Raw genomic sequence first — 12,743 nt, forward strand, 5'->3', positions numbered from 1 at the left:
CTGGATGTAATGAGTGTTAGTTTTCATAATAAAACTTTAATTTTCTGTAATTGTTTAAAATATTTGGTAAACCAGTTTAATTCTGTAAATGATTTTAAAAGCACTATATATTAAATTAGTGATAATTTTTCTATCCATGTGAGAAAAGGTGAATTTTATTTCTCATTATTGGCCAGTCAGTGAACGGACAACCAAAGGGTCTGAATTAGTACTAGTTTGAAACTTGTGTGCAGTAGCTCCATTCATCAGGGCTTCAACTGGCTACTGTCCATTTGCACATCTTTCATAATCATTCAGAATTCAGTTACCTTTCATACTTGTAAAAAAAATGTAAAAAAAAATAAATATATATATATATATATATATAAAGCATTGAGAATCTCTGCCCTAGGCGCTTGACTGGTCTGCCTAATGGCACAACCGGTGCTAAAAATGATGTTTCTTCTCTTTTTTGCAAGCTGTCATGCAGTGTCCTCAGGAAAAATAAAGTAGTGTGGAAATCCATTTAACAGTTAGCAAGTTGCCCTAGTTCGGAAAAAAATTGTACAGCACAGCAAGGTCTTGTGTTAGTGTTATTATTGTTAGTGGGTCTCTAACAAATAAAATTCATTTGGGGGAGGGGAGAAGTGGGGATATATCCGCCGCTGGTGGTGATAGGGTTTCTAGCCACGCCGTCAGTCAAAGCTTTCAACGCCCCCTAAAACAATGCGCCTGAAAAAAGTGCGAGGAATTCAGCTGAGCTCCGAGAGGGCAATTGAAACCCTGATCATGTGACCCTTGGTCACCAAACAGTATTGCCAGTTCCCATCTTTCAAACGAGAGTCGGAGAGAGCTTGAAGGCAGTGGCAAAGAAAGGCTGGCAGGCGCCTTTCGGTAAGGACCAATGAACAAAAATCACAATCCAGAGGTATGAAAGCTAAAACATTCTGAAATGTGAAACGTTGTTTCAATCGATGGCATCGTATTTGTGATCTTATGCCATATGAAGCGTTTGAACTTGTTAAACTTTGAACCTATTTGTTTATTTTTCTTATTATTTTACTAGATCCCCCTTCCTCTTAGTTATTTTTTTTTAGCTGCCAGAGAGAATACTTACACTCATGATGATTATTTGTTTGTTTGTTTTTTTAGTGATTTTAGGCTATTTTATTCGATGTATTCTATATCTCTGTTTCTTTATTTTATATATTGCATCTGTTGCCCCTCGCTTCGAACACACATTGGAAAGACTGGTGATAAGTTGAAATAGTAAATAAATAATAAGCTATTGCATTTTTGTTTTTATCCACATAAGTGCAGAAGTGAAACATATTTCTAGGAAGCATTACATAGCTCCAGAACACTGATGTTGATCCTTCCTTTTGCACGGTAAATAAACCAAATGTTTTACAAGGGAACCAGGCGACTCTCTCTCTCTCTCTCTCTCTGTAGTAGGTGCCTGTGGGTCCGACAGCTGCTGAATATTCATTCAGCACGTTCAGACTGTGCAAGAGGTTCACAGAAGTGTATATGCCCTTTTTTTTTCCTTCTGGCACACTGATGCTTATGCCCTGGTGCAATCTATGTAATTGTAAGAGCAATAAATACAGAGTTTTTGAAATGGGGGGAAAACTAGCTGCCAAGGTACAAACAAGCAAGCAAGTCAGTCCTAGGAAAATATTGTCTCTTTTGCGCCTCGATGGTAAGATCCTCTTTCCAGAGACCTTTAAAAATAAGATAAAAAGAGAAGCGGATTCTACTATAGCTAGAGCTCACAGTTTTGTTTTGTTTTCGTGGAGATTTTATCGAGCCCCAGAGTCCGGCAGAGTCTCATAGCTGCCAATTGTACTGATGTCTCGCTATGGTAGCAGCAAAGCAATTTTGGATGACAAATTTTTTTATCTGAAAATCACAGAAGCCACACTACTGCTAGCAACAAGCAGAAGTTGTCACTACGGGCAGATTTGAGCCCCGCTCCCTTTCCGGGACTCACCAAATTAAAATCCCCGAAAGCTACTGCATAAGCCTGAGCCATAGCTTGCTGCAGGCAGGGCTATGTTATGAAACAGTATTACTTTAAAGTACAGTATGCATTAAATGCATCTGTTTTACTGTATGACTTTTTTTTTGATTAAATACAATTTTATACTTTAATAACTAATTATCCGTATGAAAATGATTCATTTAGCCCTATTGGAAATAATGTTCATAGGTGATTTCAATTTGATTAATTCATTTAATTTTAATTGCAGGGCTTTTATATATGGCTGTAATAAGGCTGCCTTTTTAAGGTGGAAGATAGATTGGCAAGTTAAAATGACATTGATGTTATACATCCAAGTGATCCCTGGAGACAAGATAATAGTTGGGTGAAGGTAACAGGATTGAAAACAAAGACCCTTACATTTCCCATATTTCTAGCAGCCTTTCCCCAGGAAGACATACTCGGATCCACATGTTATGTGCCAGACCAGAAATGAATCCTGAACAAAAGGTGGAGGTGGTATCTGAAAGGGAACCAGAATCAGGCACTACTACTTCTCAGGCAGAAGAACCCTTGAAGGACTTAGGAGTGCTGGCTGGCAAAGATGAATACAAATCTGACACAGCATCAGATGATTTGTCTTCTCAGGTAGAACCATCAAAGATACAAGAGGAGACAACTGGAAGTGAGAACTACATGACTGAATTGGAATCAGAAGCTCTTCGTCAGTTAGAACCTGTAGAGAACCTGAAGGAGATGTCTGGAATTGGGGATAACATGAATGAACCAGAACTGGAGTCTCTTCTTCAGCTAGAAGCATCAAACTGCCTGAAGATGTTTGGAACTGGAGATGGCATGAATGAACCAGAATTGGAGGCTCTTCCTCAAGTAGAACCTGTAGAGAGCCTGATGGAGATGACTGAAATTGGGAACGACTTGACTAATCCAGAACCAGAAATGCTTCCTCCTCAGGTAGAAGCATCAAACAGCCTGAAGGAGATGACTGGGATGGGGGATGACATGACTAAACCAAAACCGAAGGATCTTTCTCCTCAGGTTGAAATATCAAAGAGCCAGAAAGAGATGGCTGGAAGTAGGGATCACATGAATGAGCTTCTGATTCTGGTTCATCATCAAGCCCAAAAAGAAACCAGTAGTGAGGATTTATTAAACACGTCTGCTGATACATTTACAAACAGCCTGAGAGACCTAGTTGGTGAAAAGCTAAATGGAGAAAGTTACGAGGAGAGGACTTCAGACCAAAGTAAAAACAGAAGACAAATTATATTAAGAGAAATGAACAACACTTCAGATGAAACCACAGGTAGTAAACTGATGGAAGAAGAAAATATTGCTAATGTGAATGATATGATGAAGAAGGACAAAACTGGAGGAACCTTGCAGGTTGGGTTATCTGATCTGACGTCGGATAATCAGCTACATAGGACTTCAATTCAAAGCAATCTTCAACTTAATCTTCCAGTCAACAAGCTAAGGAATCTGAAATTGTTAAATCTAAAACTGAAGCATAAAAACCATCATGATGACATTCATAACCAATCACTTGCAGATCTGACTGATTTTGCTACAGACACTGATGAAAATGATCCTTCACACCAAACAGAGGATAATAAGAGAAATGACACCCATGGAAAGGAACTAGGAATAGAGCCTGCCCAGAATTCATCTTTGATTGAACTGCTCTCCCTATGTCATCTCAAACTAGAGCAACTGGAGGACCTGAAGCACTCCTCAAAGGAACTGGCCACAAAAGTAAGAGCTGTGCATTTCATACACTAAAGGGGCAATTTTTAAATAGCCCCCATAGCTGCAAAGTACAAGGGCTTGTGTGCTTGCAGGCAGTTTGTCTTTCAACCTGAGCTAGCGTAATGTACACGTGTAGAGAAGATGTGCATACTTTGCACCTGCTATTTCTGCAGGCGACGGTGGAAGGCACCCAGGGAATGTCTTTTCTTTTTAGACTGGCTAAAAGTATGCAAGCTACTGAAGCCCTTAGAGCAATATTTAGTAGAGATGTGAATCTTGTGCCAGATCATCTTAACGATCAGGTTCGGCTGGGGGGGGTGGGGAAATCTGATCGATAAGATATGTGAATTGGAATCGTTTCCGATTCCAATTCACATCGCTAATTTTTTTTTTTAGGGAGGCCCGCGCCGCTAAAAAAAAAACCCACCCGACTCATCAGCCCCTATTATGTATAATAGGGGCTGATGAGTAAAGATGGCCGGCGCCATCTTTAAAGATGGCGCTGGCCATCCAGTGCTCCTACCATGTGACAGGGGCCGGCCAATGGCACGGATACCCTGTCACATGGTAAGGGCAAAGGGGCATCGGTGCCATTTTTTTTAGCGCAGCTGATGCCTGGAAACAGGAAATTGCTCCCCGAGGCCCCCCTGGACCACCAGGTAATTTTAAAAGGTTTGGGGGGGATCGGGAGGGTGGGTCGATTTAAAGGGTCGGGTGGTTTTTTTTTTATAGGGCCATTGGCGCCATTTTAATTAGTGGCAGCCAAAATGGCACCGATGGCCCGAGAGCGGGAGATCACGCCGGGACCCCCCCCCACTGGACCACCAGGTAATTTAACATTTTGGGGGGGTTCGGGAGGGTGGGGGAGGGTAAGGAATTGGTTTTAAAGGGTTGGGGTGGGTTTAGGGGTTGTTTTGGTGTGCCGGTTTTCCCGCCCTCCCCCAAATAATTCCCGTGCCCTATTTAACGATTTAGGATGATTTATGACGATAAATCGGGGGCATTTGTATTGTATCGTGCACTCTGACGATTTAGGACGATTTTAAAATTATCTGATGATAATTTTAATCGTTCAAAAACGATTCACATCCCTAATATTTAGACCAGCCAAGTTACTCGGGTACATTGCCTTTTTGCCCCGATAAATGACTTTGCAAATTGTCCTTTTAGCAGACTATTTTTGCTAGTTTCACATCCTGTTGTTATGATAGGGTGAGCCTACAGGCTCCATGTCAGGACAGGCTGAGTCAGTCCTGTTTTTTTAAGCAGTCACTTGTTAAGAAATAGATCTCAAGGGATATAAACCAGAACTGACTCAGCCAGTCCCTTTGGGAGGTATAGGCTTACAGGTGTGATGAGATTTTCTTTCAGTCCATAGATTCATAGGACATGAACAGAGATAAAGACCAGAAGGCCCAAGTCATCTCCTTTCACAGTGCCAAAGAGTTGATTTCCCTTCATTTTATCACACCAAGGTATTCTCTGTGCTTCTCCCAGACCTTCTCGAATACAGTGCTGGTTTTCCTTCAGCACTTTTCCTGTGAGCACGTTCCGTGCATCCACCACCTTTTTTGTGAAGAAATATTATTTTCTAGAATCCAGTGGGTTGCATGGTTTTACCAGGTGATTGTGTCAAACAAAGCTGATTAATTTCTTGCATTGGGCGACTAGAGAATTAGATCAAGGATTTGCACAAGATGTGATTTTCCGTGGATTTCAACAAAACCCCACAGGAAGCTCATAAATAAATAAACTGAGCAGCCTGAGGGCGGGCCTCAACGTGGAGGACTGGATTAGAAACTGGTGGAGTCATAGACAAGAGAATAGTGTAAATGGAATTTTCTCTGAGGAAAGAAGGGTAATTAGTGGAGTGACACAAAGATCTGTTCCGGGGCCCATATGTTCAATTTCTTTGTTAGCAATGTTGCGGAAGAGTTAGAAGGAAACGTTTTCTTTTTTTTTGCAGATGTCAGTAAGATCTTCAACAGAGTTCATCCCCCTGAGAGAATAGATAGAATAAAAAGCAATCTAAGAAAGCCAGAGGAGTGGCTGGGGGCTTGGCAGTTATGATTCAAGGCAAAAAAAAAAAAAAAAAGTGCAGAATCCATGCATTTGGGGTGCAAAAATCCAAGGGAGCAGTGTATGACGTGGAGTCAGATTGATACTGATATGCACCCACCGAGAAAGAGAGCTTGGGGTTGTTATGTCTGATGATCTCAAGGGGTGAAAACAATGTGATAAAGCAATGGCCAGAACCAGAGGGATGCCGGGGTATGTACAGGCTGGAATAACCTGCAGGAAAAAGGAGGTGATAATGTCTCTGTTTAGATAATTGGAGAGATGTCATGTAGGATATTTTGTCCAATTCTGAAGGTTGTACCTCAATAGGGGTGTGCATGCTGAATGGTTTCATTTTGTTTCCATATCTGGGTTGGGGTTTTTTTTTCCATTTTTTTAAATGTAATTTCATGTTTTAATGTTTCTGTGTGCACTATTTGTATACAGCATGCACTGAAAGCTGACAGCCACCCCATACAGATTAAACCCATAGCTTGGAGGGGGGGCGGCTGTCATTTAAGCCGCTAGGCCAGGGGTGGGCAATTCCGGTCCTCGAGGGCTGCAAACCAATCGGGTTTTCAGGATATCCTTAATGAATATGCATGAGAGAGATCTGCATACACACTGCCTCAGTTGTATGCAAATCTATTTCATGCATATTCATTAGGGGTATCCTGAAAACCCGACTGGTTTGCAGCCCTCGAGGACCGGACTTGCCCACCCCTGCACTAGGCTCACAAGTTTATTTATTTATTTATTTATTTTTAATGAGTGCTGCAGCACAACTTAACTGGCTATTTTCTTTTGAATATAGCTGGTTATGGCTTAAGTTATCTAGCTAACTGTAACCAAATAACTTTAGACCTGCTCTCTTGAGTTAGCCCTTTTCTTAAAAACAACCCTAAAAAAATTAAAACCCCTCCTACAACTCAACAATTTCCGTACAGTACTCCAATCTACTATCTTTTTGAAAATCGACTACTGCAACGCCATCCTTCTAGGCCTTCCCAAAAACACGACCTACCCCCTCCAAATGCTACAAAATGCTGCTGCCCGAATTCTCACCAGCACCTGTAAAAATGAACATATCACCCCTGTCCTTAAGGAACTACACTGGCTCCCAATCTCATCCTGGATCCTATACAAGACCCTCACATTCATACATAAATTCCTACATAATCAAAATATGCAATGGTTCAACGATTCCTTACTATTTCGCACCCCCACAAGACCCATGAGAAATCAATACCTGCAACACGCATCTTACCACCACCAAAGATTGTGCACTTTTTATTGCAGGACCTGCACTATGGAATACCATGCCTACCGACCTGTGACAAGAACACTGCCCAAAAAGATTTAAACAGAAACTAAAGACCTAGCTATTCAAGCAGGCATATACCTGAATTTCTCTCTCTAACCCTCCTCTCTCAAGTCATCCTTATCTATACTCTCCATCCTTTCTACCCAACCCCGCCCTTCGAAATATCTCATGTCTTCACCATATTACTCCCCTTGGAGAAATGCCTTTTCATATCCCACCTTGACCTCTCCTGACCCTTTATACCATACCTCACCTCCAAACCCTATCCTTATCATAGATATGCATTCCCCTCTATTGCTATATCTTTAGTTACTGTAAATATTTGAACACTGTACTGTAAATATTTAGACACTGTTTCTCACCAGGCACTGTTCTAAATTAGTTCTAAAATGTTTGAATTTTAGTTCCCTGTAAAGCCTTTTACGCTGCATTCATGTTCCGTGTAAACCGATGTGATGTTCCCAACGAATGTCGGTCTATAAAAACCGTTAAATAAATAAATAAATAAATAAACAAAACAATAATGCAATCTTGTAAAAATATTCTGTAACTGGAAGGTTTAAAAATGTGCCTTCATATTGGCTTTTGTTTCAGTGATCATCAAAAAAATGATTTCACTTGAGGAAAGTGTTGTGGGTGAACACGTTTGCTGTCAACCATGACAAAAGTAAATAGCTATTTTCTCCCTCTTTCTTTTTTGCACTAGTTACTTTCTGTCTCTGTTGGCATGAGACTATGTAAACATATTGAAGTTAACTGGATAAGTTATTTGGTTAACTCAGCACATCCTGGAATGCCTTAACACACTCTTTTCTTATTCGGTTAAATCTTAGCCAGATAATCAAAGGAAATATTAAAAACTTACAGATAACTTGTGGGTTATCTGACTAAATGGCTTTGAATATTGACCTCTCGCTGATTATATCAGGGTTCACAGGTTATTACAACACTGAGCTTGCAGCAACAACAATAACAAAACACTCTTCCTCCAATAATTCTCTTCTCAGAGTGGAATAACTTCTTCATTCTTATTGCCTGTACAGGCGCAGCTACAAAGGTAAAAATTGTGCAAGAGGCATGGTCATTGTTAAAAAATACCATCCTAGAAGCACAGTCCAAATGTATTCCACACATTAAGAACGGTGGAAAGAAGGCAAAACGATCACCGGCATGGTTAAAAGGGGAGGTGAAAGAAGCTATTTTAGCCAAAAGATCTTCATTCAAAAATTGGATGGATCCAACAGAAGAAAATAGGATAATGCATAAGCATTGGCAAGTTAAATTGATAAGACAGGCTAAGAGAGAATTTGAAAAGAAGTTGGCCATAGAGGCAAAAACTCACAGTAAAAACTTTTTAAAATATATCCGAAGCAGAAAGCCTGTGAGGGAGTCAGTTGGACCATTAAATGATTGAGGGGTTAAAGGGGCAATTAGAGAAAAGGCCATCGCGGAAAGATTAAATGATTTTTTTGCTTCAGTGATTACTGAAGAGGATGTTGGGGAGATACCCGTATCAAAGAAGGTTTTCATGGGTAATGATTCAGATGGACTGAACCAAATCACGGTGAACCTAGAAGATGTGTTAGGCCTGATTGACAAACTGAAGAGTAGTAAATCACCTAGACTGGATGGTATACACCCCAGGGTTCTGAAGGAACTAAAAAATGAAATTTCAGACCTATTAGTAAAAATTTGTAACCTATCATTAAAATCATCCATTGTACCTGAAGACTGGAGGGTAGCTAATGCAACCCCCAATATTTAAAAAGGGCTCCAGGGGCGATCCGGGAAACTACAGACTGGTTAGCCTGACTTCAGTGCCAGGAAAAATAGTGGAAAGTGTTCTAAATATCAAAATCACAGAACATATAGAAAGACACGGTTTAATGGAACAAAGTCAGCATGGCTTTACCCAAGGCAAGTCTTGCCTCACAAATCTGCTTCACTTTTTTGAATGAGTTAATAAACATGTAGATAAAGGTGAACCGGTAGATGTAGTATATTTGGATTTTCAGAAGGTGTTTGACAAAGTTCCTCATGAGAGGCTTCTAGGAAAAGTAAAAAGTCATGGGATAGGTGGCGATGTCCTTTCGTGGATTACAAACTGGCTAAAAGACAGTAAACAGAAAGTAGGATTAAATGGACAATTTTCTCAGTGGAAGAGAGTGGGCAGTGGAGTGCCTCAGGGATCTGTATTGGTTCCCGTACTTTTCAATATATTTATAAATGATCTGGAAAGAAATATGACGAGTGAGATAATCAAATTTGCAGATGATACAAAATTGTTCAGAGTAGTTAAATCACAAGCAGATTGTGAAAAATTGCAGGAAGACCTTGTGAGACTGGAAAATTGGGCATCGAAATGGCAGATGAAATTTAATGTGTATAAGTGCAAGGTGGATGCATATAGTGAAAAATAACCCATGCTGTAGTTACACAATGTTAGGTTCCATATTAGGAGCTACCACTCAAGAAAGAGATCTAGGCGTCATAGTGGATAACACATTGAAATCGCCAGTTCAGTGTGCTGCGGCAGTCAAAAAAGCAAACAGAATGTTGGGAATTATTAGAAAGGGAATGGTGAATAAAACAGAAAATGTCATCATGCCTCTGTATCGCTCCATGGTGAGACCGCACCTTGAATACTGTGTACAGTTCTGGTCGCCGCATCTTAAAAAAGATATAGTTGCGATGGAGAAGGTACAGAGAAGGGCGACCAAAATGATAAAGGGAATGGAACAGCTCCCCTATGAGGAAAGACTAAAGAGGTTAGGACTAGTCAGCTTGGAGAAGAGACGGCTGAGGTGGGATATCATAAAGGTGTTTAAAATCATGAGAGTTCTAGAACGGGTTAATGTGAATCAGTTATTTACTCTTTCGGATAATAGAAAGACTAGGGGGCACTCCATGAAGTTAGCATGTGGCACATTTAAAACTAATCAGAGAAAGTTCTTTTTCACTCAACGCACAATTAAACTCTGGAATTTGTTGCCAGAGGATGTGGTTAGTGCAGTTAGTGTAGCTGTATTTAAAAAAGAATTGGATAAGTTCTTGGAGAAGTCCATTACTTGCTATTAATTAAGTTGACTTAGAAAATAGCCACTGCTATTACTAGCATGGAATAGTCTTAGTTTTTGGGTACTTGCCAGGTACTTATGGCCTGGATTGGTCACTGTTGGAAACAGGATGCTGGGCTTGATGGACCCTTGGTCTGACCCAGCAAAGCATGTTCTTATGTTCCTGCTTTTATAGGGACTAGACAGTCCTTTTTCATCAGGAAGAGATAATATTCAGTACTCACACACCTCCTACATCTTCTTCCCTGGTCAGAGAATGGGGTTCCACCAATTTTGCAATCCACGAGTCCTCTCTGATGGATCGATGGCACTTCCCATGAGTCTAGTGGTGAAATTCTGGAGCTATGGACTTGCTAGACATTAACCAGTGCTACAGGGAAGGATTCCCCCACTCTGGCTTCTCTCCAGCTTCTAGCCCCACTTCCAAATGAAAGAAAAGACTCTGCGCTCTATTTATTTTATTTTTTTATATTCTGCTTTTTGGCACTTACATTATATTGGCTCCAGGGAAGCTCCTCCTTTTGCTTCTCCCTCAAACAAGACCATTAAAGGAATATACCAAATTCCTTTAATAAACTTCTACTATACCATATTCCCATAACCCATCAGTAAAGGATAAGTGACATGCCTTAACATTTTCCTAAGGGCAATTTCTAGTGAGCGGGTTTTGATGTAGGGCCCCTGTCACACTGCAGGGTTCTAAACTGCTTCTTCTGAAGATTGCTAGTCTTCCAATTCTGCATATGCTTTGATTTCTTCAAGATCTGGTAGCTGTAATGTGATGCACTGTTACTGCAATTAACAAACTGTGAGCTCCTGAAGTCCATGGCCTCTGGCCCTGCTGTCTTTGGCATCTAAAACATGGTTCATGAGGGGAAGGTGGGTACCTGAGCACTGGGGGATTCACTCCTGAGACCGCCTCATTGGCCAGGGCTATCTCACTTCAGGCACGGTCCTTTTCTCTTCCAGGGTTGGAAAAAGATTTAGAAAATGTAGGTGCCAGACAAACGTTTTCAGAGCCAGGGGGCAAAAAAATCTTTATAGTTTGTTTTTATTAACTCTTTTGTTTGCTTTTTAGTCTAATTCTTTTTTTTTTTTTTTTTGCTTGTTTTTCTTTTGCTTGTCCTTTCTTCCCCCTTGCTCACATCCTTCCTTCTACAGCTTGTTCCTGGCCAACCCCAGGCACTGGTATTGGTTCATTGCCTGACCCTATCCTCCTCACCTAGTCTGGGGCTGCCATGACGCAGGACAGCCTAGAGCATGGTTTGAGTCATGGCCCTCCCTGAACACAGCGTTCCATCCCCAGAGCCCTTCTCAAAAGTGTACATTTATATTGGCTTCTATTTCAGTGGCCACCAAAAAACTGATTTCACGTGAGAAAAGTGTTGGTTATGGCTTTGCTATGGTCAATATTTACTGCATGGGTGAATACGTTTTACTGTTAACCTCAACAAAAGTAAACAGCTGTTTGTTCCCTCTTTCTTCTAGCATTAGTCACTTTCTGTCTCTGTTGGTATGAGACTACATACAAATTGTCAGCCTTAGCCTGAGTGGCAATATGTGACTTTTTGCATGTTTTTTTTCTCTCTTAGCTTTGGGAGACCAAGGAGACTGTTGTGTACCTGAAGCAAAAAGTATCAGAATTGGAAATGGAAAATTCTCAGAAAGAGCAGGCAAGCAGACTTCTCTCTGAGGAACTGACAGAGTCGAAGAGCTTGCTTTGTGAAAAAAATAAGGAGATTGCACACATGAAAATGCTGATCAGAAACTTAAACAACCAACTACAGAAGAAACACAATGACTTGTTTCTTAACAAAAAATCCCATGAGAAGAAAGGGCAACTGGACAAAGATTCAGAGATGTCATTGAAAAAAGACCATCCAAGTAATTCCAAGATCTGTGTCCTTCTGTGAATCTCAGGACATCATAAACGCTGTCCAAATTTCTATTTTATTTTTGTATGTTATTGATGCATATCCCATGAAAATGGAAGACTACACACTTCAAAATAGACTGGGATGCTGTTAAAGTGCATTTATTAGTATGGGGCTTGATTCACCCAAATTATGGATGTAGAAAATTTTCCTTCACTGCTGCTGCTTTCAGTACCGATAGTCACAGCAGGTGCTCCAGGGCCCATCTCATTCAGCCTGGGAGTAAGACAGTGGCTGTGTACAATATGGGGCGGATTTTAAAAGGGTTACGCACGTAATATAAGTGCATAACCATTTAAAAACCCTCCTGTGTGCACCGAGTCTATTTTGCATAGGCCCGGCAACGCGCGCAAGCCCCGGGACGCGTGTATGTCCCGGGACTTGAAAAAGGGGGCGGGGCGTGGGCGGGCCGGGGTGGAGGCAGGGCCGGAGCCTCCAGGCCGGCCGTTGGCTGGCGCGCGCAACCTACACTTGCCCTGAGGCAGGCATTACTTAGAAGTTAAAGGTAAGGGGGGGTTTAGGTAGGGCTGGAGGGTGGAAGGAAAGTTCCCTCCGAGGCCGCTCCGATTTCGGAGCGGCCTCGGAGGGAACGGAGGAAGGCTGCACGGCTCGGCTCGGCG

General features: G+C 41.3%; 1 protein-coding gene across 1 annotated transcript; it reads left to right on the top strand.

Moving 5' to 3' along the window:
- Positions 1-827: 827 nt before the first annotated feature.
- On the top strand, positions 828-12,467 carry LOC115089536. Its single transcript, XM_029597599.1, has 3 exons — positions 828-907; positions 2,232-3,736; positions 11,782-12,467. Exons 2-3 carry the CDS (start codon positions 2,435-2,437, stop codon positions 12,100-12,102), a joined length of 1,623 nt encoding a protein of 540 aa, XP_029453459.1. The 5' UTR covers positions 828-907; positions 2,232-2,434; the 3' UTR covers positions 12,103-12,467.
- The last annotated feature ends 276 nt before the right edge of the window (positions 12,468-12,743 follow it).

The sequence above is a fragment of the Rhinatrema bivittatum genome, chromosome 4, assembly GCF_901001135.1.
Source record: "Rhinatrema bivittatum chromosome 4, aRhiBiv1.1, whole genome shotgun sequence".
Classification (NCBI taxonomy): Eukaryota; Metazoa; Chordata; class Amphibia; order Gymnophiona; family Rhinatrematidae; genus Rhinatrema; species Rhinatrema bivittatum.

What these genes read in the sequence shown, in the direction of transcription:
- LOC115089536 (XM_029597599.1), top strand. Translation starts at nt 2,435, where the DNA reads ATGTTATGTGCCAGACCAGAAATGAATCCTGAACAAAAGGTGGAGGTG. An exon ending in CAAAGGAACTGGCCACAAAA is followed by an intron (nt 3,737 to 11,781) that starts GTAAGAGCTGTG and finishes TTTCTCTCTTAG; the next exon opens with CTTTGGGAGACCAAGGAGAC.